Below are 22,965 nucleotides of genomic sequence, written 5' to 3' on the forward strand. Positions count from 1 at the left end.
CGGGGAGCCAGTGCAGCGATTCTAAAACCGGTGTAATGTGGGCCCGCCCTCTGGTCTTCGTCAGCACACGAGCTGCCGAGTTTTGCAAGAGTTGTAAAGTTGAAATATTCTTCTTAGGAAGACCAGAGAGCAGGGCATTACAGTAATCAATGCGACTGGTAATAAAAGCATGCATCAGCATCTCCGTGTTGGCCCGAGAGAGAATAGGGCGGACTCTGGCTATATTTTTTAGATGATAAAATCCAATTTTAGTTACATGTTTAATATGTGGGATAAAACCAAGCTCAGAGTCAAAAATAACACCCAGGTTTTTCACTTGTAGCGAAGGACATAGTGAAAATGCCTCTAATTTAGACAAGAGTTTCTCTCTCTGAGCCTCAGGACCGACAATTAAAACTTCAGTTTTGTCCTGGTTAAGTTGTAAAAAGTTTTCTGCCATCCAAGATCTTATATCCAAGATACAGTACATATGCGTACCGAACCGAAAGCACTGTATCAAACGGTTCAATATCGATACGAGTATCGTTGCACCCCTACTAATTATAAGTATTAGTCAATTATGAAAAGGTATAAGGTAATTTCACAGATTTCACAGTTATATTAGTTGTATATCTTTTAAGATTATTCACTGAAATTGGTAAAACTGTAGAAAATTAATAGATAGTGATTTAATGATTTTGAACAATAAATGTTAAATGCATGTAGAAATAAAAGGTATGATATAAAAATATAACAAAATCTAAAAATATCATTGTACATATAATGCATTTTCACACTGAAAAAATGCAACAACAACAAAAAATGAACAACTAATTACATTAGTTTGACAAAAACACTTAATGCTAATAGAAAGCATATGGAAATCCTTTCCATTATATAAGTTGATTTATAGAGGTAGTTTTTGGAATGATAAACAAAGTCTAGAGTCCAGGCACGTGCAGAGGGGGGGGCTAGAGGGGCTTGAGCACCCGCCCCTTTCCTGATGGATGCCCAAAGTGCGCTTTTGATAAGGCAACTTTTTAAAAAAAATTATTATTATTTTTTATGTGTGTGTGGGTGCGGAGTCCTGTCTGTGCCCCTCAACAATAATATTTAACTATTAATCACAGTTTTGCTAAATAAAAGGATCTCGCTTGCACCAGTCACATGATCACATTTAACCAATGATCGCCCTTGACGGCAGAACGCGCTGGTTACGAGCCGGGAACGAGCTCACAAAGAGCACGCGCATTTTTAGCGGTCCGGAGCTGTAGGAGAAACACAAGTTAACTCAGAGACACAGACTGATGCGACACAACCAGTAAGTAGGTGTACAGCGTACACTGTAGTGTGTAGCACACAGGAGTATTAGCTTATTACGTACACGTTGGTAAGTTGTCTTGTTGCAACTGACGAACTGAAACAAACGAGCGTGCTGTGCGTGCAACAGCGTGACAAACATTAGAATCAGAATCAGAAAGGGTTTTATTGCCAAATGTTGAGCGGGTTTACAACATTAGGAAATTGCTGCGGTGCTTCAGTGCAAACATACTGTTATAAATACTGTTATAAATTAAGCTTAAATAGACATGAAAATAAAAATGAGAATAAGAACTAAAAGTGCTAAGTAGATAGATAGATATATACATGAGTGCAGGTGGTGATCAGTGCCAAACATGGAATACCTGTCCTTTTATTAACTGCACATATAGTGCTGGTCACAGCTGCTGGCTACCTGTGTAAGGCTGTCATGGGTCTGTAGCTCTGTCACCCTTTTAGGGAACATATTTAGTTTTAAAGTATTTAGAACATATTTAGTTTTAAAGTAAGTTTCCGGGCTTTTCCTGCCTCTCTGGAGGGATTATATTTCACTAAAAACGATCTAATATGCATGTCCACATAATTATGCATTATTATAATATTTAAAAAAACACACGCTGTATTTTAAAGAACATACATTAAGAAGCAGATTATATTAGATTTATATTTTAAATAAGACAAAAGTTGGATTTTACAGCAGTAAAATTATTGTATCTCTACAGTTTAAAAATGTAATAAGCTTTGCACAGAGTGGATAGTGAAAAAAATGGAATCATCATAATGACATTATTTCATATTTATTACTTCCCCCTCCTCTTTGCTTTATTATTGTAGCTCTAGTAATAAATAATAATGTAAGGATTCTGGATCAGCACCATGATGCCCATAGTATATACAGTATTCTGAAGAAGGTCTAAAATGTCACTGTGTGTGCGTGCATGTGTGTGTTTTATTTAGATGGATTTTAAAAAAAATATTACTCATGATATAACATTGTGCAGACATGCCTGGTAAGGACATGAGGAGGAAACAGCAGGAGCTGTGTGAGGCTACTAAAGGCAGTGCTGTAACATTTTTCTGTCATCATTTTATTATAGATTAAGTGCAAGAGTTGTTAGGTGTGGATAATTAGATTATAGTTTATTGCAATAACAAGTTGTGCCTTGTTCTCACATAGACAGCAAGTGGAGAGAGATATATGAAATGATGGGATGGAAGGAAGAAGAGAAGCAAAGAGTGATTCACAGGCAGATCCTAAATTATTTCTCACAGTTTTTGTTGCCTTATGGTTCCAAGCGCTGTCACCAATCTTTGCATTTTGTTATTATCTCATGACACTTTAATCAGCTACCATCTCTCCTGTGGACTTTTTAATGTCTACAGTCTCAGATCAACACAACCCTGCCCTTCCCATATTAGATTCTTGATGAATGTGTGTTGTTGTTATTCAACCTGGTTCAATGTGCCCCTTTTAAACTTTGAGCACCCGCCCCTTTAAACCTCTCTGCACAGCCCTGCTAGAGTCTGATTAACATAAAATTTTAATGGGCTTCCACTCCAGGGAGGAGAGGGCGGGGCAGCGGGGATTCTCTGGCTGGCTGGAGCAGCACCTAATAACCAGCTCGCAAAATAAAAACAAACCATCAAACTATAGCTGTCAACGTTGGTGCTGTCATCACAATTAACGCGATTTAAAATTTTAATGCTGTGGTGGACCACTAGAGGGCTCCACTCACACCCAGTGTTGAGGAAATGTGTTGCTGAGTTTTGTGGCGATGTATTCAGTTGATGTGAAGAGAGGAATAAAGCTGGAGTGAGAACTAAGAGCTCCCGTGTTGTCTGTGCTTACCTCCACATTGGTGACCCCAGACTCAAACATGTTACAGGTTGAGGATGACGCCGGCTCTGGTCTGGATACATCAACGACTGCAGGTCCTCCGCCTCCTGCTGCAGCTAAGTTTGCTGTGGCGCTGAAGCTGCAGGACTTTTGGCTCCATGATCCCGCATTGTGGTTCGTGCACGTGGAGGCTCAGTTCACCCTTCGTGTCATCTCGACTGACAACACGAAGTATCACCATGTGGTGGCCTCGCTCAACCCGCTAGCCACCTGTCGTGCAATTACCCTCCTCCGGGATCCACCCGCCCAAGGGAAATATGCCGCCCTTAAGGAACTACTTCTTCAGCGCTATGCCCTCTCCGATGCGGAGCGAGCCGAAAAGCTTCTCTCCCTCTCAGACCTGGGTGTTGGCAGACGGTCGGCGGCGGCCATGCAGAGATTTTCACCGTTTAAATAATGCCACGGAGAACGATCGTTACCCCACCTCCACATTCAGGATTTTTCCGCCCATCTCACTGGGACCTCGAATTTTTTCTGACATTGACGTGGTGCCGCGGTATCACCAGGTTCCTGTGCACGCCGAAGACGTTTCTAAAACCGCTGTCATTACCCTCTTTGGCTTATTCGAGTCTTTGTGCATGCTGTTTGGCCTGAAAGGCTGATGGACTCTGTCTTGCGGGGGCTGCCTTTCGTTTTCGTGTACCTGGACGATATATTGGTGGCCAGCTGCTCGGTGAGCGAGCACGAGTCCCATCTGCACCATGTTTTACTCTGCTTCCAACCCTTCCAAGTGCCAGTTTGGGTTGCATGTCCTGGATTTCCTGGAGCACCGCATTTCTGCTGATAGTGTGGTCCCGTTGCCAGATGGGGTCCAGGCCGTTTCGGCTTTTCTGCATCCCACGTCGGTTAAAGTGTTGCAGGAGTTCTTGGGGATGATCAATTTTTACAACCACTTTCTCCCCAGAGCTTCCCACCTGCTACAGCCGCTCTACGCTGCCTTGAAAGGTAAAACAGCCAAAGATCTTGTTGACTGGCTCCCAGAATGCATCCAGGAATAATCCACGGCCAAGTCTGCGCTAGCTAATGCCACCCTGCTGGCCCACCCGTTTCCTTCAGCAGAGATCGCATTAACCACTGACGCATTGGACGTAGCAGAGGGTGCCATGTTGGAACAGCGGGTTTCCGGTGTCTGGCAGCCACTCGCCTTTTTCAGTCATACACTGGATGCCGAACGTGTTGTTTTCGTCAGGGAGTAGCTGGCCCTGCACCTCATGACACGAAGTGCATGCATTTTGCTCGAGGGTTGCAACTTTACCACATATGTTGATCCCTTGCAATATCCAAGGTCTCTGACCCATGGAGCGCATGCCAGCAGCGCCAGTTGGCGTCCATTTCGGAGTTTACGATAGACATTCAGCATGTGGCTGGTAAAAGTCCAATCACATCCCTGACTGTCTCTCCTACGTGTTGGTTTCTCCCGTGTATATTGGCGTAGACTACACTGCCATGGCCACTCAGCAATGATCAGAACCCGGACGTCCTTGCCCTTCAGTCAATGAAAACAGGCCTTGTGCTGTGTGGGACGGTTGTCCGCGCCTGCTTCGTAATGTTGTCACTGGCCGCCCAGGCCCGGTAGTTCCCCTTTCATGGCATCATCGTGTTTTTGACCCGGTACATGTTTGTTCCAAGGACACTGGACATTTTGTTTGTTGCCCATAGGCACCCATTGCATCCACTGTATGACAGGCTGTACAGGGTTATTAAACTGGGCCAAAAACATTTCCTTTTGGATTTTGGAGGTCAGCAGGAGATCTACTCTGATGATAGACTTAATCCTGCACATGTTCTGCAAGACAAGAAACACAAAAGCTGAAGACATTATTATATAGACTTATAATTTTCACCGATGTGTTTTCTAAATTCTATCATACACATGAGTGAGCGAAAAGTGTGCGCCAGGGCCCTCGGTGCGCCTGCTTGCTGCTGCTGCTGTGCTGAAGTCTCACACACAACCTGTTGAAAGGGGAGGGGGCGGGCTGCTTCCAAATAGTGCACATTTCTTTCATAATATTGTCAATTCAAGCCCATTATGTAGTAATTATTTCTCCTGGGTTGTGTGAAATCACAACAAGGTGTAGATCTAGTAGTCTATTAGTTTATGTTGTTGGGTTGGGTGTTGATACTGGAGAGCAAAATTACTGATGGAAGATGGACAAAAAAAGGTCAAAGCCACCAGGCTTAAAAAAAAAAAAAAGAGAAAACGATAACAAGCAAAAGATACAGGAAAGCAGATGTGACTTTGGATAATGGCAGGTATTATGTATCTTGAAACAAGATAACATTCATTAGTAGGAATTGGGAAAACTTCTGTTTACCTTTGTTAGCCACTTGGCTATGATAGTAAACAGTAGACTGCTGATGATATGACAAAGACAGCAAATATTAAAAATGACATCTCGCAGGTGCCCAAGAGAAATCCTAGTAAGATGATCAAACCAACTGGCTCCTTTTGATGTGGCAGCAGATTCCAGTCTTTGGAGGAAGCTTATTTCCACTTATTTCTTTTGGTCACTACCCATAGCTCGTAACTGTAGGTGAAGGTAGGGACATAGACCAAATGGTAAATTGAGAGCTTTGCTTTTATACTCAGCTCTATCGTCACCACGACAAACCAGTACAGTACATCGCTGCAGACACGGCACCAATCCGTCTGTCGATCTCGCACCAAAACCTCGATGCAATTCCAGCACAAATGCTTCAAATGTTTCACTGTCTCACATAGCCTCATTTTGGCCCTCACAACCTTCAGGGAACTTAGAAAGAATGTTCCTTCATGGTTCCCTGAAGGTCACTGATTGCTGGGTTATGTAATTAAAACAGAGAACTTGGATGTATTAGGAGCAGCTGTTTTTCAGGGATCTCTGCTAATGTTAGGTAGACAGAGTGCTGAAGTGTTGCTGCCCTCTGCTGGACTGTGTATTGTATTCAACAGTCTAAAAATAAGATACCCATGTAATCCCTGCATGCTATTAAATGGTGTGAAGATTGAAAACTGCTTCTACTGATTCTGAAAACTTTCCATCGGGATCTTTATTAATCAGTCACCTCAATCATTAACTCACAACCACAAAGTTTCAACCTGGTTACAATAAAATATCTTTTAATTGTGGAGGGAAAGTGTATTTGTCATGGCTTTCATGAATGAAAGATTTTCTGTTTTCCTTGTTTTCACACATTTCCTCAATGGTTATGACATATGTACATTCGGTTCTTTCCTCAAGAGTGACTCTTTTTGCGAACTGATCTTCATCCGCACTGCCCTGGACACCCACATGCAGTGCATGGCAGCCAAACAATAACATAAACCTGACATCTCTGCCTTAAACACTGATATATTGTCAGGAATTCTGCATGCCTTTTTAATTCATGAATTCATCTATCAGTACTTCTCTTTCTGAATCTTTTTTCTTCCTGATTTCCATTGGTAAAAATAATTCAAAATGTGTTTAGCTACTGGCTTCTGGATCTGACAGACAGGAAGAGATTACAGTGAATAACAGATCTGACTTCATTTCGCTCCCAGTTTAGAATTGGTTGTTGTTCTCAATTGTTCTGTATTTTTAAGGCTGTTTAAATATTTTTTTTCTTTTTGTTCTGTTTGGGTTTTTTGTTTGGTTTTGTTTTATATTTTGAAAATTAGCATTTCTGTCAGTGACAGAGACTTATGTGAACAATTACATTTTGCTGATGTGTGTGTGTGTAATCTCTAAATACATGTTTGTGCCTGTGTGCCCAGCAAACATGACATAGGAAAGTTGTGCAAGACGGAAAAAGAAATAGCATGACTTCTAAGGAAGGACATCCCCTCACCGACAGCATGTTACAGCCTGCGAGGCAGGAAAGGATTCAGTTTTTATTCAGCTCACAGGAACACCATCAAATTTTGGGAACAGCGGACATCCTAAGCTCATACACATCACGGAGAAATAACAAACCGTCAAAAGGTGAGCAATATAATATATACTAAATAGCCATTTTAGCATATTTTCTTTTGGACCTCTTTTTGATAACAAACAGCATCTTATTTTTGTTGCAATACTTACTGGTGATGTAAGCCTGGCAGTAATTAATTTTTTTAATTACATGCAAAACTCCAACAGGGGAAAATAAACAGTGTGTTTTAGTGGTACCAGAGAAAAGAAATTAAGACTTGATGTCTTGTTCTCATCATATCATCGTATGTTGACCAGTTTGTGAACCTTTAGACTTCTGTCACTATCACTTATATTTATTTTGTCTTTGCAATCAGTGCACAGATGCGTCATACTTTTTACCACAAGGTGCAAAACTGACGCAGAGGATGACTGTCTGTGACTTCGGCATATCAGTTTTCGACATGAGACAAAGGAGAAAAAAAATCAACTTGAAACAAAGACTGTATACTTTTCTTTGACGCAGTGCAGCTAATGTTCGACAAGTTTGGGCTGAATCGTTGGCTTGGTTGCAAATATTTAAACGCTGTGTCAGGGTAGCACATGTCCTCAGTTATTGTGTATGACTGTCTTCTTAATATTATGGTTTGTTTGAATGTTGTTTGTTGAAAGAATCAAATCGTCCAAAAACTCTGTGTTCAGTAATTTCTGTCTCTTTTAAAAAAAAATAAACTAGTAAAAAACTATATCTAATTTGCTTAACACAGAGAAAAAATAGGTTGTGGTTTTAGGAAGTGTCTAAAATCTATCTGTACAGAGCTGATGGTTAAATGTCGAAAAATAAACACTACCAAAGTCAAACATTTTGGTTTTCATATTTGTAGAAGTTTTTTAGATCTATTAAGTAAAATAGGATTTAGGCTTTGGCAGTGCAGGTTAAACGTGTTTTGGGTGGTCTCCCATGATTTCTGGATTAAGGTATTGAAGCTCTTTCTTGATAAGAAACATCTGTTCAACGTGGAGAGTCCGAAAATGCAGTTCAAAGGTGCTTATCTTAAAAAGATAAATGAATGAATGAATGATAATAAATAATACTGAAGGGGCAATCTGCTAACCTGACAGTCATGCTGAATTATAACCACTGTAAACAGTTTCCATGAAGTTAGCATTTATCAAGGGCTACTCTAGTGTTTTGGACCTCATTAGTTTTGTTTATTTATTGATTTATAGAGTTAAATGTCAATCTCATTTATTTCACCTCTGTAATATTCTTGATATTTAAATTGATCTATAGTTATATATATTTTAGAGCTATTGCTGATGTTTTGTAGACTTTTTAATACATTGTCATATTAAATTAGTTTAGTCTGTTACTGTCATTGTCTTGGAGCAGCTGTAAGCTACATAATTTCCTTTTGGTGTTCTAATGTTTTTTCCCATCTAAAGGATCAAAAATTCTTCTGCCATGAGCTACTCAAGTCTCTCACCTCTGACTGGACCAAACCCCACCCCTGACCCTGATGATGAAAATGCTGTGAAAAATGACTATTCCGCAGCCATTGGTGCCCTCATCCTCAGCTTGGTCTTCCTCCTGGGCGTCCCTGGAAATCTCTTCATTGTCTGGAGCATCCTGGCCCGCTGCCAACAACGCTCAGTCACCACTCTCCTCATCCTTAACTTGGCATGTGCTGATGGGTTCCTCATGGCTCTCACCATCTTTTTCATCATCTACCTGGTCATGCAGACGTGGGTCTTTGGAAACGCCATGTGCAAAATCCTGTTCTACCTGTGCAACTCCAACATGTATGCGTCAATCTTTCTGATAACCCTGATGAGCGTGCACAGGCTGTTGGCCATAGTCTTTCCACACACACTGTATCACCTGATCACCAGGAAGGTTGTGAGGAGGGTGATCCTAGGCACATGGGTGCTAGTGATGGCCATGTCTATCCCCTCATTGGTGTTTCGAGATGTGAAAAAAGAAACTGATGATATGAATCAAACAACATATGTGTGTGCATCCAATCACACACTGCGTAGACATGTAAGTACACTTGTGTTGGTTATTTGTCTGCCACTGATCTGATTAGTTTCATAATCATATTTCCATCCATAAAATGCCTTCAAAAAACCTTCTGCATGTGAGAGCCCGTAAAATAGTGAGTGAGGTATTGAACATGATCACATGCTTTGAGCAAAAGGTCCAGCACACCTATCTGAAATTAGGTTTGTTTTGTTTTTTGTTTTTTAATAAAGATGCATCAACAACTTGAAAATCTTCATTGGATGATATCAGCCTTCTTAATTCACATCAGTTTATAATAGGGTGCTGAAGAGAAAAAAACTGAGAACAGTCTTTTCTTTAAAAATGAATTCTGTTTCAATGTCACAAACCACTGACTTAAAAAATAATAATAAAAGAAATAATGGTAATACTTACATAAAAATAAATTTTATTAGATACAACTTCATGAACAAGTAGACAGTCTATTTTAGCAGGAGGTTGCAGATGTGTTTTTTTACTGTGTTTAAGGCCTTTTATAGCTGCAGCTTAACTAGTATCCATAGTGCTTTGAGCAGATTACTTTTACTAAAAGATTCTTTATACACTAGACTCCATGTGTTTCAAGCTTTTGTGTTGATCCTTCATAAAGGATCAATGCAAAACATTGTTTTTACAGGTAAAAGTCCTCTTTTTAAAATACTAGTTTTGTTGGCATTTTTCCCTTTATTGGATAGCAAAGCAGTTAAGATAATACTTGAAGAGGAGGAGAGAGGGAAGACATGCAGCAAAGTGCTGTAGGTCAGATTCAAACCTAGGTCATAGCTCTCCAGCCATGTGGCAGGTGCTCGCTTGTTCACCCACTAAGCTAAAGTGGCAACAATAAAAGTTGTTGTTAATTAAGGCTTCAAAACTAGTAGCATCCAAATTCCCTTCAGAATGTATATAGTAAAAATACTTATTATGCAGAAGGTGCTTTTTCACACAAAAGACATCATGACGTGGCTTAAAGTCATCAGATGTTTGATTTTGTCCTCTAATTTGACAAAAACAAAGCAAATAAGTTAATTCAACTTAAACAGTTTTACAATTTTAGCTTTTACTTCTTTATTTGTTTTCCATATTTGGAGAAATCAGTTCATGTCTGAAGAAAAGTGCCTTTCTTTATATGCTCTTGTTTTCAGGTGAGGTTTCAGTACGCATTTGAGACAGTGGCAGGATTCATTATTCCTTATGCAATCATTATAACCTGCTATGTTGTCATCCTGAAACGCTTGAGGGAGACCAAGTTCCAACGAAATGCCCGCAGCGAGAAACTCATCCTGGCTATTGTCATCACATTTGGTCTGTTCTGGCTGCCGTACCACGTCATCAACATGGTACAGGTGTGCGAGGGCGTGTTCTTGACAAATATTCGCATCAAATCTGCTCAAAATTTCTGTTAAGAGAGCTGTGCTTTTGAGTGAATACTGAGTGTGTTTTGTTTTCTACCAAAGGTGGCAGCTGCTTGGTACCCAAAGAACTCACCCATAAGAGAAAGGTGAGTAACTTAAGTTTTCTGTAGAGGCTCTTTCTCCACTCTGTTACATATTCTTTACTTGGTTGTACATGTGTGTGCTTTTGTGTGGCATCAATATATGGTTAGTGTGTGGTGACAGTGTGTGTCCGTTTACCTTTATGGTGGGAAGCCTGTCTCGGTAGCTTCCCAGGATTCTGTTGCCCAGATCCCCACAACAAAGTTGTAGCTGCTGTGTCTCTAGCGGCTAGCTGTGGCTAATGTGTTAGCCAGTGAGTGAGACCCTCGGGTCACATCCCTAGCTCAGGACTGATGAGGAAAGTGGACATCTCACAGGCAATGGCAGAGTGTCCAGGCCCTTGGGCGGGATCCACTCCCTCATCAGCTTTGGGATCAGACTACAGCGGGCTAGGCTACCACCCCCTCCCCTGCCTGAGAATAACTTGGGGCACCTACAGCTCTGTGGATCCTTGGGTCACGTCCCCAGCTCGGCCCCCGACTTCCCACCACACCTGAGCAGGCGAGGAAGGTGGAAGTGTCTGGGCCCTCGGGCGGGATCCACTCTGCTGAAACCAAAAAAAAAAAAAAAGCTTTTTTGGGTGTGGGTGTGTGTGTGTGTGTGTGTGTGTGGGGGGGGGGGGGCATTCTTACAAGAGCAAGTACAAACTTTGAATGTTTAAATGCAAAAAGTGCAGTGGAAGTGCTAGAGGAACAGGTCAGTAAGAGCATCTTAGAGAGGTATAGTTTTTCACAAGTAAAGATGGGTAAAGGGTCACCAATCTGCAAAAACTACATCTAAAATATGTGCAGCAATTTCAGAGTAATGTTCCTCAATGTGAAGTTGTTAAGACATTGACCATCCTACCATCTCAAGTACATAATATTATGAAATTATTCAGAATGTGGAGAAATCTATGTGCAATGAACACAGCTGGAAAAAAAAATATATATATATATATATGACTTTTCAAACTTTTCCCCTGCAGATTAGATACCATCTCTCAGTCCAGCCGTGCAGTGACCTCAGCTTTGGCCTTCATCAGCAGTTGTGCTAACCCAGTCCTCTACACCTTTGCAGGGAAATCCTACATCAAGAAAAATGGTTTTGCCTTCATGGCTAAGCTATTTGAGGGAACATTATCAGATCAAACAGGAACCAAAAGCACCCGACTCACAACTGACAATGTCGGAGAGAGTAATGTTGATTGTCAAAATCGTACAGTGGCTTCTACTCCAGAGAACAGGAATGTTGAATGAACTTCATACACTAACAGACTGTATATATAAATGAAAGCACTTAAAATTGTGTAAAGCTTTATGTGGACTTATAGATTTTAGGCTACACACAACAAGCATTAGCACAGCATTTTTTTTTTTTATTTAAAATGTGATAACACAATTAAAGTGGAAGTCAGGAGTGTAAGCACAAGCAGTTTACCTTCGTCTACGTGCATCTGAATATCTGTAAAGTCTCAGGTCTGTAAATACGTTAAAACTACAGTTTTAACGTATTTACAGTTTTTATTCCTTAATGTAAAGACTGATTTTGTAAAATAAAAATGGTGTGAATGAAAACTGATGCTTGCTACTAAAGTACACTTTAAGAAAACTGCATATTCAATATCAAGAAATTTTTAATGCAGTTTACTTTCAATGAAAAAAAAAAAACATTTAAAATCTTCTGCAATTGACAGTGTCATGAGCTTCTGTCAGATTTGTTACATAGAAGCTCAAGTCAAAGGACTCGTGTTTAACCTGCTCTTTGTCCAACATTTCTACATAATCTGTTTTTATTTTGTCATCGTTAAAGCCAGAATGACTTTGAGCCAAGAAAAGGCACCACCAACTTAAACTAATTGTTACAAATGTAGAAGAGCATCTCTAAATTAAAGAAAATTGGCTACAGCTGCAGAAAATGTGCCATTCCCAATGCTACAATTTCCTCACCAAAAATGGTCAAAGTCAGAGTTTTGTGCAACAGTGGATTCTCCAGGCTTGCATCAATGCTGGTGATCAATGTTTGAGCGTTGCTAAACACAAGTACACTTGCATACCATTGTTGCTGCCAAGGCACAAGGCTCAGGTCATCTCAAACTGGTTTCCTCAACTTGAAAACGAGCTCACTGCTCAAATAGCCTCCAGTCAAATACAGCACCTTTGGTTTGTGGAATGAAGGTTGTATCAGATGCCAAACCCAAAGCAACTGATTCCATCACATCCAAATAGACCAAAATCTGAGTAGTCTTTTCAGCATCTTGTCAAATATCTGCTATAGTAGCAGGCTGTAGCCAATGACAGAGCCCAGTGAGTGTATACTGAGGTCAAGACCTCAGTTTTACTGATGCTTTTCATACCTTTCAGTAACGCCTTTTCGCAGATTAGGCAACAGGAATTTTAATTTAGTCATTTTGAGTCATTTTCCCCACTACACTTTAAACATGTTTTGACTGGTCCATTTAGACATGCTCCTAGTCTAATTTTAATATTCATTTACCCATTTTGCCCCAACTTCAAATGTACGGCACATTAACCATAATTAAAAAGAAGTCCTTTGCACAGTCCAAGCCCAACACATCCTGCAAAAACAATTCAAATTACACATTTGAAATAAAAACCTGCAAAAGTTTGATTTACAAAAAAGATGCTTTATTGAACACACAAATGTACCTACTACAAATTGTTATCACTGAAATATAGATCGAGTTGTATTTGTCAGTAAACAAAGATTTAATTAAAATAAATTACATTTAATACTTTAAAATCACAACATTTCCACCTGAGGAAACCCAGCAGCCAGAGCTCATGAAGGATCCATCACCTGTCAAACAAAGAAAATATTAATAGAGCCTCAAAGGCATTAATTCAGCATTACAATCACTTTAGAGTTTAAAATAAATTAAAAAAAAAAAGTGGGGGTGCTGTTGAACTATGTTGTACTAAACTCTGGTTACACATTTTTAGTACACCACAATATAAAAACATACTGCACAGACTAAGTAACACTTTAATGTTAACCTAAGTTAATTTAAAGTCATCAACTTAATGGCTTTGCTGACTTCATGCATCACTGACTAGCCAATCAGTGACCACATCTACCGACACATTTTCATATTTCTGCCTCGATTGCTTGGTACCCCGGTTGAGTTGGTACTAAAAAGTACCAGGTACTATCACCTAATGGAAAACCCTAAAAAGTGTCCTGACCCGAATAGGGACTAATGAAAATGGGCTATTAGATAATACGGTTCCTTTGTGATGCAAGCTTATTGGCCATTCAATATCAGATTATGGGCTGGATTTTGATATCCAGAGTGGATTGCATTAACCATTTAATTTCAAAAAGTCAAAAAAAGAAATTACCTAGCAGAATTTGACCCTAGTTAAATTTTGACTATAGACCACCTGACTTCAGCATCTTAAATTTCTTAATTTTATCTCCTTTTCTGTCTTCATTTATTTATTTGTACCATTTGTATTTTATCTGCTCCATTTCTATTGTATATCTTAACCAGCATCTGAGGGTGGACAGCAAAGAAACAATTTCATTTGCACAGAGAAATGCCTTTCTTTGGACACATGACATTAAACACCTTGAATCTAAAGCTTGGAATTTCCACACTTTTAAACCAACAGATATTGTGATGCAATTTCAGCGAACAAAACTGAAGAAACCTTACCTTGGACACATCCAGGTTCTGAAATCCTGAAAGAAAAGGAACATAAGATTAGCTTAACTGTGCACTTACACACCAGAGTGCCTGACCTGCGCCCTTACTGTCAAACCCATCAGTGCAGTGAAAGATAATCATGAGGTTTCAGGTGAAACACGGACTCACATGCAACTCATCATCAAGGTTTGACTAAAAGCTGGCAAGTCTGCATCTGCAGCAGATATAGGATGAGAACTGAAATGGCACAACTCAATTAATGGGCCTAGTGTGATAAAGCTAAGAGTAAAGAAATAATTTCTTATTTTTTTATATAATGCACAGTTTAGTTGATGCATTTTAAAATGTGTGAACTGAACATTCAGCTTGTGATTTTGGTAAATATTACAGCAATGTTTAGAACTTACAGAACCTATTTAGCTCATTTAGGAATTTACACTCTCAGATAGGACAAGACAGGAAACCCTTTGTTTTACAAGCATAAACAAAGGGAACACGCTGACTCCTCAAGTTCTTAATAAAACGGATTATACCCTTTGTAAACAAGGCCTTAGTGCTTGACCTTTATATTAGTTTTAACTTTGTTACTTATGAAGTTCATAGTGGACGTTAGTTGACCCAACATAGTAGCACGGAGGTCTTATGCACGGGTATTGTGTCGTTTGACGCAACTAAAATTAACTTCCAATTTTAATCAGTTTCGTTCAGTTCTCGGTGAAGCAAGCCAGCTTCATTTAGATCGTTTTGTATGTGATGTTTGAAGTACACACCAACCCTGACCCACAGGTCTTCCTCCTATGGGAGTCATTAACCTCAAACACATCAACCTAAACTGTTATAACATTACAGAACACAGCCCCAGCACCTTAAAGTTCACTGAGCTCCCAATCAAAGCCTAAATTGCATCAGTCCCTCGTACGCATCGTTTAATATTCAGCTGCATTTTCCTCATCAGCGGAAACCACGAGGTGCATTTGGCGCTACTGAAGCTGCGAGCTAACAATGTGCGGAAATAACGTCAAGAAACGCGCAAACGCATAAATATAAACACGACACCTGCGACAATAACGAAGAGAATCATCACTAAAGGTGAACATTTAGAGTAAAACAAGGTGTCACCTCGTCAGTTCTCGTCTCTCCAGCACCTCATGTCCGACCTGCATCACCGCAACAAGGAAGAGAGGTCGTTAATGAGCCCGAGCCGCAATTTATCTCTTTATCAAACCACGTGTCTCCTGCTCTCTGCCGTCAAGCAAGCAGCTTCCGGGTTTGCCTGTGCCGCATAAAAATAAAAACATCGTTTAACAGTATACTTTCAAGACATCTTCTCTTTAATACGCATCCTGCATATTATTACTGAAACACATTACTACCGAAATGTAAACATAATGACATAAAGTAGCAGCATAGAGGCACAGCCTGAATATACAAGTAAGGAAAATACATACAGTGGCATACAGTACATTTTCCACATGACTTTATCAATCTCTAACGTCATTTTGGAGGAATTTAGGCCCACACGTCCTTACGGTGTTGCTTCAGCTAATTGACGTTAGCAGGCAAACTTTTATGCACAGCTCTCTGAAGGTCCTGCTACAATATTTTAATAAGGTTGCAGCCTGGACTTTGACTGAGCCAATGCAACATCTTTTTTTAGCCATTCTGTTGCAGATTTGCTGCCAAGCTGTAGCTATGGGACCGATTACTTCTTATTTGACCCTAAAATACTTTTGATTAGCACAGTGAATGCAAGGTGCACAGGTCCTGTGGCCGCAAAACAGTCCTCAAATTGTTACCCCCCTCTACCACCAACAGCTGGTATGAGATGTTTGTGTTGATATGCTGTGTTTGGTTTTTTGGCAAACATGGCGGTGTGCATTATGACCAACCATCTCAACTTTGGTTTCATCTTTCCAAAGCAGCACATTGTTACACACACATATATGTGTGTGTGTGTGTGTGTGTGTGTGTGTGTGGCTAACATAAATAACAACATTAAATTAAATTATTATTGTTGTTACTGTTGTTAAGATTTTTGTTTAGCTTTTGTTGATGTTGGACTGTGGCCCATGGCGCTATTGTAATATTTACGTTTTGTATTACCCTTTAATTAGCAGAAAATGATACCATAAATGGCATTTTTATTTCACTCGTATTCCTGTGCATCTGTGCTAATCCTGCAATGATAAATGTCTGTTACAAGATATTCGCTTTAAACTTAAAAAAAACAACAACTTTTGTTTGTTTTAACTATGATCTTCTACATTAATAATTTATTGCCTAATATTACCTAATTTCTTACCTAATCAAGGGTAAACATTTCTCATTCGGATGCTGTAGTTACGTCAGAGGCGGTGTGAGTTAAACTTTTAGTACTTAAAGCTAAAAAAGTTTGGGGTTATATCTCATATTATTCCTTTAAATTTGAAAAGGAACGACATCACATCACTAAAACCAGCAGGTGTCAGCTGTTACTAAAGAATTCCGACTTCGGTCAAGCCAACTGTGAACTACAAAATGACGTGTTTGCGTGGCTAAAGTACGGAACGCCGATTGGACCAAACTCGCTGAAATTACAGTTTGATAACAGAGCAGCTGGAGAAGGAGAGGAGGGAGGTGGAGATGGGGGAGATGCCTCTAGGACTGAGAAGAACACAACTTGTACTTAATTATTGGGCAAATCTTCAAGGCCATGGACAGGATCACCCACCACAAGCAGTTCTTAACCCTTGCTGGGAGAAAGGAAGGTGGAAATCAAAGAGCTTTGGGTGGATTGTGGGTGGAAGAGCAAGTGAATTTAAACTGGATCAGTTGGACGAGTTTCGTTACCAGCAATATCTCCCTGGATACTTCCTGAAGCCATAGTTGATTTCACTCTACTGGATAAGAAGACTAAGGATGGGGCATTTATTTTAAACTCCTATACTGTGCAGGCTTACATTGACCAGTTTTATGGTTGTGTTCAATTATATACGGATGCATCTAAGGATTCAGCCAGTCAAATTGGTGTAGCAGTTGTGGTCCCAGAGTTCATGGTTAAAATAGAAAAAAGGATCACTGATAGACTGTCAGTATTCACTGGAGAACTGCTTGCAATTCTGTTGGCGGTTCAGTGGGTGGAAGATATGAGGCCATTAAAAGCTATTGTTTGTTCAGAATCAAGAGCATCATTGCTTAGTTTACAAGGTAGTCACTCAGATGTGAGAGCAGATATTCTAGCAGAAATTCAGCAAACACTGTTCAGGATAAACATGATGGGTCTTACAGTTGTGTTTCTATGGATTCCAGCCCATTATGGAATAATGGGGAATGAAATGGCAGACAGAGCGGCGAAGCAAGCCACAAAACATGGGACAGTTGACCTGGCTGTTAGTTTTGGTCAAGCTGAAGTGAAGAGTATCATACGGCAAGAAATGAGGGGTAGATGGCAAAAGCAGTGGGAGGAGGAAAGGAGAGGATGGTGGTTGTGTACAATACAAAGGGGGGTAGGAGAAATGAGGACCACTGGAAGGAGCAGGAGAGAGGAGATGGTCATATCGAGATTGAGATTTGGACATACTGGGTTAAATGCTACATTATTCTTGATTGGGAAACATAATCAGAATCAGAATCAGAATACTTTATTAATCCCGAAGGAAATTAGGGAAATGTGCCTTCTGTGGAGACACAGAAACTATAGAGTTTGTGATATTGCACTGTCCGAAATATCAGGTGGAGAGGAGACAATTATCCCAAAACCTTATTAATATGAAAATGAAATTGGATCTGGTTGACCTATTGCAAAAGGATTCTGGAAGTAAGAGTTACCAGGCTTTATTTCAGTTTTTTAAAGCGGGAAGAGTGTTTGAAAGGCTTTGAGGTGTTTTTTTCTTTGGGGGGGGGGGCGTCATTCCAGTTCACACTCCATACTAGTGGTGGCGGTAATGCACCAATCAGTTGTTTGCCAACCGCCAATAACATTTAAGAAGAGGAAGAAGAAGGAGAGGCGGGACTCGTGTACGGTGGCGTTTTGAGATTTAACTCAAGGTTAAAGGGCAAGCTTCTGGCCATGAGAATTTTAATAGGTATGTACAATTTTTAAAAAGTTACACGTTTTTTAAAGTTGCTCGGAAAGGTCAGAGTGACATTACGCTTTCAGATAGCTTACAGCTAATGTTTACGTTGCGGCCAATAATGAAGTGCCTTATATCCATTAGTGAGTTTGTACTTGTGCATTATGTTGGGCTGTAGCACTATTGTGAACAGAGCCTGGGAGCTTTGAGAAAGCGTGCTAAAACTGTGTGCTTATGGTGTGTTTCATAGTTGAGTTTGCTCAGGTAATGCACAAAGCAATGTTTTGTAAGCATGTACAATACGCATGCGCACCACGCATGCCTGACTCACCTAATTTTGAGGGTTTTTTTTTAATAATTTTGAAGCGTTTCTATGTATTTATTTAGTTGTTTGGTTAAATAATATAAATATTTCTCTTTAAGTTAAACTGCAAAAACGAGAATAAAGTTGACCCAAAGCCACCTTAACGTCATGAGCAAAAAGGGTTTTTTGAAAGTTGCGACTTTCCTTTGTTACAGCAGTTAAAACTGAGTGTAATTTTAAATTTAACGTAAAACGTTAAAAAAAATTAAAGCACGATATGATAAAATAAATCCGATTTTAAATCTTTATACAGTACTTTCTTTACACACTTGTACGAATCACAGTTTCTAAGTTGAAGGAAGTGTGCGGCTTTTGTTTTTCAGTTTGTTCCTTTTGATGATTTCTCTGTCTGTTGTGTTTCTTGTAGGAGGGGGATCTGGCTTCGTTGGCCGTGAGCTTACCCGCCTACTTAGGGACAAAGGTCATGAGGTGACACTGATATCCCGCCAGCCTGGTCCAGGGAAGATAACATGGGTATGACCTAAAGTTAATACAAAGTAAAAGGGAAAACCTAAAGCTCATTTTAGGACCTGTTGATTCATCACTGTTAACGAAACATCATACTGGAGCTGATGCCTGATGGTTTGAAGGACTGAAATTAGAGAGGGAGAAGAAATTTATTAATCCCTCGTGTTGGTTCCTCCGGGAAATTCAGTATGTACAAACTGTACAGACAGAGACGTACAAACTGATAAATGTGGAAGGGGGATAGTTTACAGATCCAGTGACATTTCTAAACATCTTTATGTTTCTTCCTCTCTGCTCCTGCAGGGTGAGCTGGAGTCTCAGGGTCTCCCACCGTGTGAGGGTGCCGTCAACTTGGCTGGAGAGAATCTCATAAACCCACTGCGATGGTGAGAAATAAATAATCAAAGAGTCCATCCTAATATCTGCAGCATTTTAATGCATTTACAGGGATTGTCACTGTTTCTTCCCTTGGGTTCTGTTTTGAAGGTGGAATGAAAGCTACAAAAAAGACTTGTTCTCCAGTCGCGTTGACACAACTAAAGCTCTTTCTCAAGCCATTGCTGCTTCCTCCAGTCCTCCTCACTCTTGGGTGCTGGTGTCAGGTGTAGGTAAGCATTTAATAAGTGAGATTCTACTCAGCACAGCAGATCAGATGAACTCATTGATAATATAGATAGTAATTCTATTATTGCTTATTGTTCGTTTGTTTGTTTTCATGACACAGCTTGCTATAAACCCAGTCTAACAGCTCAATACACAGAAGACAGTGAATGGACTCCGTTTGACCTTCTCTCAAGACTTGTCAAAGAGTGGGAAGCAGCAGCACTACTTCCTGAAAATGTGGCAAAAACCACCAAACAAGTCATCATCCGGCCTGGTTTGTATACGGCACATGCTTATGTTTATTGTCCATTCTGAATCTGTCTAAATCAGGGGTGGGCAACTCCAGGCCTCGAGGGCCGGTGTCCCTGCAGGTTTTAGATGTGTCCTGGAACCAACACAGCTGATTTAAATGGCTAAATTAGCTCCTCAACATGTCCTGAAGTTCTCCAGAGGCCTGGTAACAAACTAATCATGTGATTCAGGTGTGTTGTGTTACCCAAGGTAAGATCTAAAACCTGGCCTGGAATTGCCTACCCGTGGTCTAAATGGATCAGATGAAGGGCCACATGCATCTTTCTGGTCCTATGTAAGGTCTTTGCTGGATTTTTTTCCTATTTCTTAAGAACATGGCTTTCAGATCCTGTTCGTCTGCTGTAGATGGTTTCTTTAGGCCTGCCACTTCTTTTGTCCTCACATCTAGTTTCTTCATAATTTGTAAGTGTAACCTGTAGTTCACACTGCAGGTGTTAATGCTCAATTGCAATTTTTTGATCAAATCCGATTTTTTTTTTTTTTCCTTTTCTGGTTGTTCACACTACAAATAAAATGTGACAGCAAATGCGCTCTAGTGTGAACGGTTCATGGCCCTCAAAGTGGTCCACATGCACAAAAGAAGATGTCACACACAACGCGCTCTGTTTGCGGAAGTAAAAATGGCGGCTACAGAGCTAGTAGGTGTTGTTGCAGCAGTCTATCAATTTCTGCACAGTCGTAACCGACAGAATTTTGACAAATTAAATAGAGAAAGAAGGAAACAGAGAAAAAAGAGAGCCCGTGCTTTAACAACGGCCGCCATGCTTTCTCGTTTGTCTTCTCTAGCGCTGATAATTGGCGTCCGTCTTGTGTCAGTGATGTAAAAGACAGATTAAATGCAAAATGACCATTCAAACAGCAGTCGCTTTCTAAAACATCAGATACGTAATGGATTCAGTACCACATACGAAAGTGACCTAGGTCGGATTTGAAAATATTGGGTTTGTGCCGTTCAAGCTGTCATACCATGATCGGATATGAGTCGGATAGGATCAAAAAAAGTCGGATTTGATGCGCGTTCGCCTGCAGTGTGAACATAGCCTAAGTGTTCTGCTCATAGTTATTTTGGAATCACCAAAAATATAATTTTTATGCCTGTCAAAATATGTTATCCTTGGCATTTTTCAGAGATTGACTAAATCGACTTAAAGAAATGTGGAAAAAAATTTGTTTTTATGATATAATAACAAAGTGCCTAAGGATACATTTTTAAAAACAGTGGTTCATTTCTTGAATTGGGTGCCTTTTTCATGCTTGAATGATTCACAGGTCAGTGTTAACTGGTTTAACAAACTAAAGAAAGTAATTGGGGCAAAAACCTTTCCTTTGAAGACGATCGGGTACAAGAACTAGAATAAAAAGAATGAAAAGGCTACCACCATCCAAAGAAAAACTTTAAAAGACCATCAGTCTGTTAAACTTTTGCATTTTGTACATGCATACACAACATGTGAAGATTTAAAGTATCTTATCTCTGTATTACTTTTTATCTTTTTCAGTTTTTATAGCATGAATTAAAATTTTATCTCGTGGGCCATTTCACGGCAGATAATCTGACTAGATTGACTGAATGGACAGCATAAGCTTGAACTAATGGTTTTTCAGTTATAAAGAGTGTCCCAGTAAATCATCATTAAACAAGTTAAAATGGCTGCAGTGAAAAACATGTGCTTTCTTATTTTCCATGCATTCCCCAGGGGCAGTGCTGGGTCGTGATGGTGGGGCCATGAAGCAGATGCTGCTGCCGTTCTGGCTCGGCCTCGGGGGTACCCTGGGATCTGGAAGACAACCATTTCCCTGGATCCACGTTTCAGACCTGGCAGGAATCATTGTCCGCGCACTGGAGCCCCCTGCTGACACTCCACCCTCCTCATCACCACAAGTGTTCAACGGAGTCGCGCCGGCTCTCAACACAAACTATGAATTCACTAAAGAATTGGGTCGGGTCTTGAGGCGGCCCACCATCCTTCCTGTACCTGGCTTTGTCATGAACGCCCTGCTGGGTTCGGAGAGGGCCGTGATCCTTACTCAAGGCCAGAAAGTCATACCTAAGAGGACTTTGGAGTCTGGATTTCAGTACACCTACCCTGACTTGACCTCCGCTTTGAAGGAGATTGTTAATTAACAAGAGAGTACGGCGGTTCATTTTTACTGTAATACAAGAATAAACAAATATGAGGCTAAACGAGTCATTGAAAATGAATCCCAGGATCATGACTCAGTAAAAGACTGTTGTAAATTACTTATTCATCAGATCTGTGTACTGATGAACTGTTGTTTCTCATATTGCTAAAGAGCAGTTATGGGATCATGTTTGAAAAACTGTTTTAAATAAAATGTCATGCTTTGCTTTAAAGTGTTTCTCCGCATTCGGGACAATAACAAGCGGCTTTAAGCCTTTGCTTACATTTAGAAAGCACTGGGACATGATTGTTGATACTGAAGTGTTTCTGTAAAATAAATCTGACAGAGTTGAGTCTTGATAACAGATGTGTCTAAACTTTCTCCTTTAGCAGCTTTTGCTCCTTTCGTTCAAACTCATGAACAGAGCTACAGAAGATAATCTTGGATGGTTGTACATCTAGCCATTAATGCTGCAACTAGTGACCGTGTTTATTGTTATTAACTCCTAATTAATGCAAAAAAAAAAAATTGTCAGTGACACAGTGGTTAGTAATATAAATAACCACATGACCACATTACAGATGGTGAAGCACCGAAACAATTATTGGAGCTACAGGTCATAGCCTGGAGTCTTTTTTTTTTTTTTTGTTAGTCGTTTACATAAGTCTAGGTTAATCAAGTTTACTGGATCTTTTTTGTGGCCTGCAGTAAATTAAAAATGTTGCTGAAATCTCACTTTGAGTCTCACAGTGTCACTGAATTAACCTGCAACACGGAAACGTGCAAAA

General features: G+C 40.0%; 2 protein-coding genes and 1 long non-coding RNA gene across 3 annotated transcripts; 2 read left to right on the plus strand and 1 right to left on the minus strand.

Moving 5' to 3' along the window:
- The first annotated feature begins 1,195 nt into the window (after nt 1-1,195).
- Nucleotides 1,196-12,161, plus strand: LOC146687318 (leukotriene B4 receptor 1-like). The gene is made up of 6 exons (XM_085439454.1): nt 1,196-1,300; nt 6,933-7,140; nt 8,515-9,112; nt 10,255-10,455; nt 10,567-10,610; nt 11,573-12,161. The coding sequence occupies exons 3-6, from the start codon at nt 8,534-8,536 to the stop codon at nt 11,841-11,843; spliced, it is 1,095 nt and encodes a 364-aa protein (XP_085295580.1). The 5' UTR covers nt 1,196-1,300; nt 6,933-7,140; nt 8,515-8,533; the 3' UTR covers nt 11,844-12,161.
- Nucleotides 12,162-13,002: 841 nt separating this feature from the next.
- Nucleotides 13,003-15,507, minus strand: LOC146687319 (uncharacterized). The gene is made up of 3 exons (XR_014916365.1): nt 15,374-15,507; nt 14,264-14,289; nt 13,003-13,404 (listed from the first exon to the last, which is right to left on the minus strand). It is a non-coding gene; the product is annotated as an uncharacterized LOC146687319 (long non-coding RNA).
- Nucleotides 15,508-18,214: 2,707 nt separating this feature from the next.
- On the plus strand, nt 18,215-22,912 carry sdr39u1 (short chain dehydrogenase/reductase family 39U, member 1). Its single transcript, XM_085440460.1, has 6 exons — nt 18,215-18,318; nt 19,038-19,144; nt 19,442-19,524; nt 19,625-19,746; nt 19,863-20,015; nt 21,751-22,912. The coding sequence occupies exons 1-6, from the start codon at nt 18,303-18,305 to the stop codon at nt 22,176-22,178; spliced, it is 909 nt and encodes a 302-aa protein (XP_085296586.1). The 5' UTR covers nt 18,215-18,302; the 3' UTR covers nt 22,179-22,912.
- Nucleotides 22,913-22,965: the final 53 nt, after the last annotated feature.

Source organism: Copadichromis virginalis, linkage group LG18 (assembly GCF_057382275.1).
Source record: "Copadichromis virginalis isolate Kocher_CV1m ecotype Utaka linkage group LG18, C_Virginalis_male_GT1.1, whole genome shotgun sequence".
NCBI classification, from domain to species: Eukaryota; Metazoa; Chordata; class Actinopteri; order Cichliformes; family Cichlidae; genus Copadichromis; species Copadichromis virginalis.

What these genes read in the sequence shown, in the direction of transcription:
- LOC146687318 (XM_085439454.1), top strand. Translation starts at nt 8,534, where the DNA reads ATGAGCTACTCAAGTCTCTCACCTCTGACTGGACCAAACCCCACCCCT. An exon ending in ATCACACACTGCGTAGACAT is followed by an intron (nt 9,113 to 10,254) that starts GTAAGTACACTT and finishes TCTTGTTTTCAG; the next exon opens with GTGAGGTTTCAGTACGCATT. An exon ending in AACTCACCCATAAGAGAAAG is followed by an intron (nt 10,611 to 11,572) that starts GTGAGTAACTTA and finishes TTTCCCCTGCAG; the next exon opens with ATTAGATACCATCTCTCAGT.
- sdr39u1 (XM_085440460.1), top strand. An exon ending in GTCCAGGGAAGATAACATGG is followed by an intron (nt 19,145 to 19,441) that starts GTATGACCTAAA and finishes CTGCTCCTGCAG; the next exon opens with GGTGAGCTGGAGTCTCAGGG. An exon ending in ACAAGTCATCATCCGGCCTG is followed by an intron (nt 20,016 to 21,750) that starts GTTTGTATACGG and finishes TGCATTCCCCAG; the next exon opens with GGGCAGTGCTGGGTCGTGAT.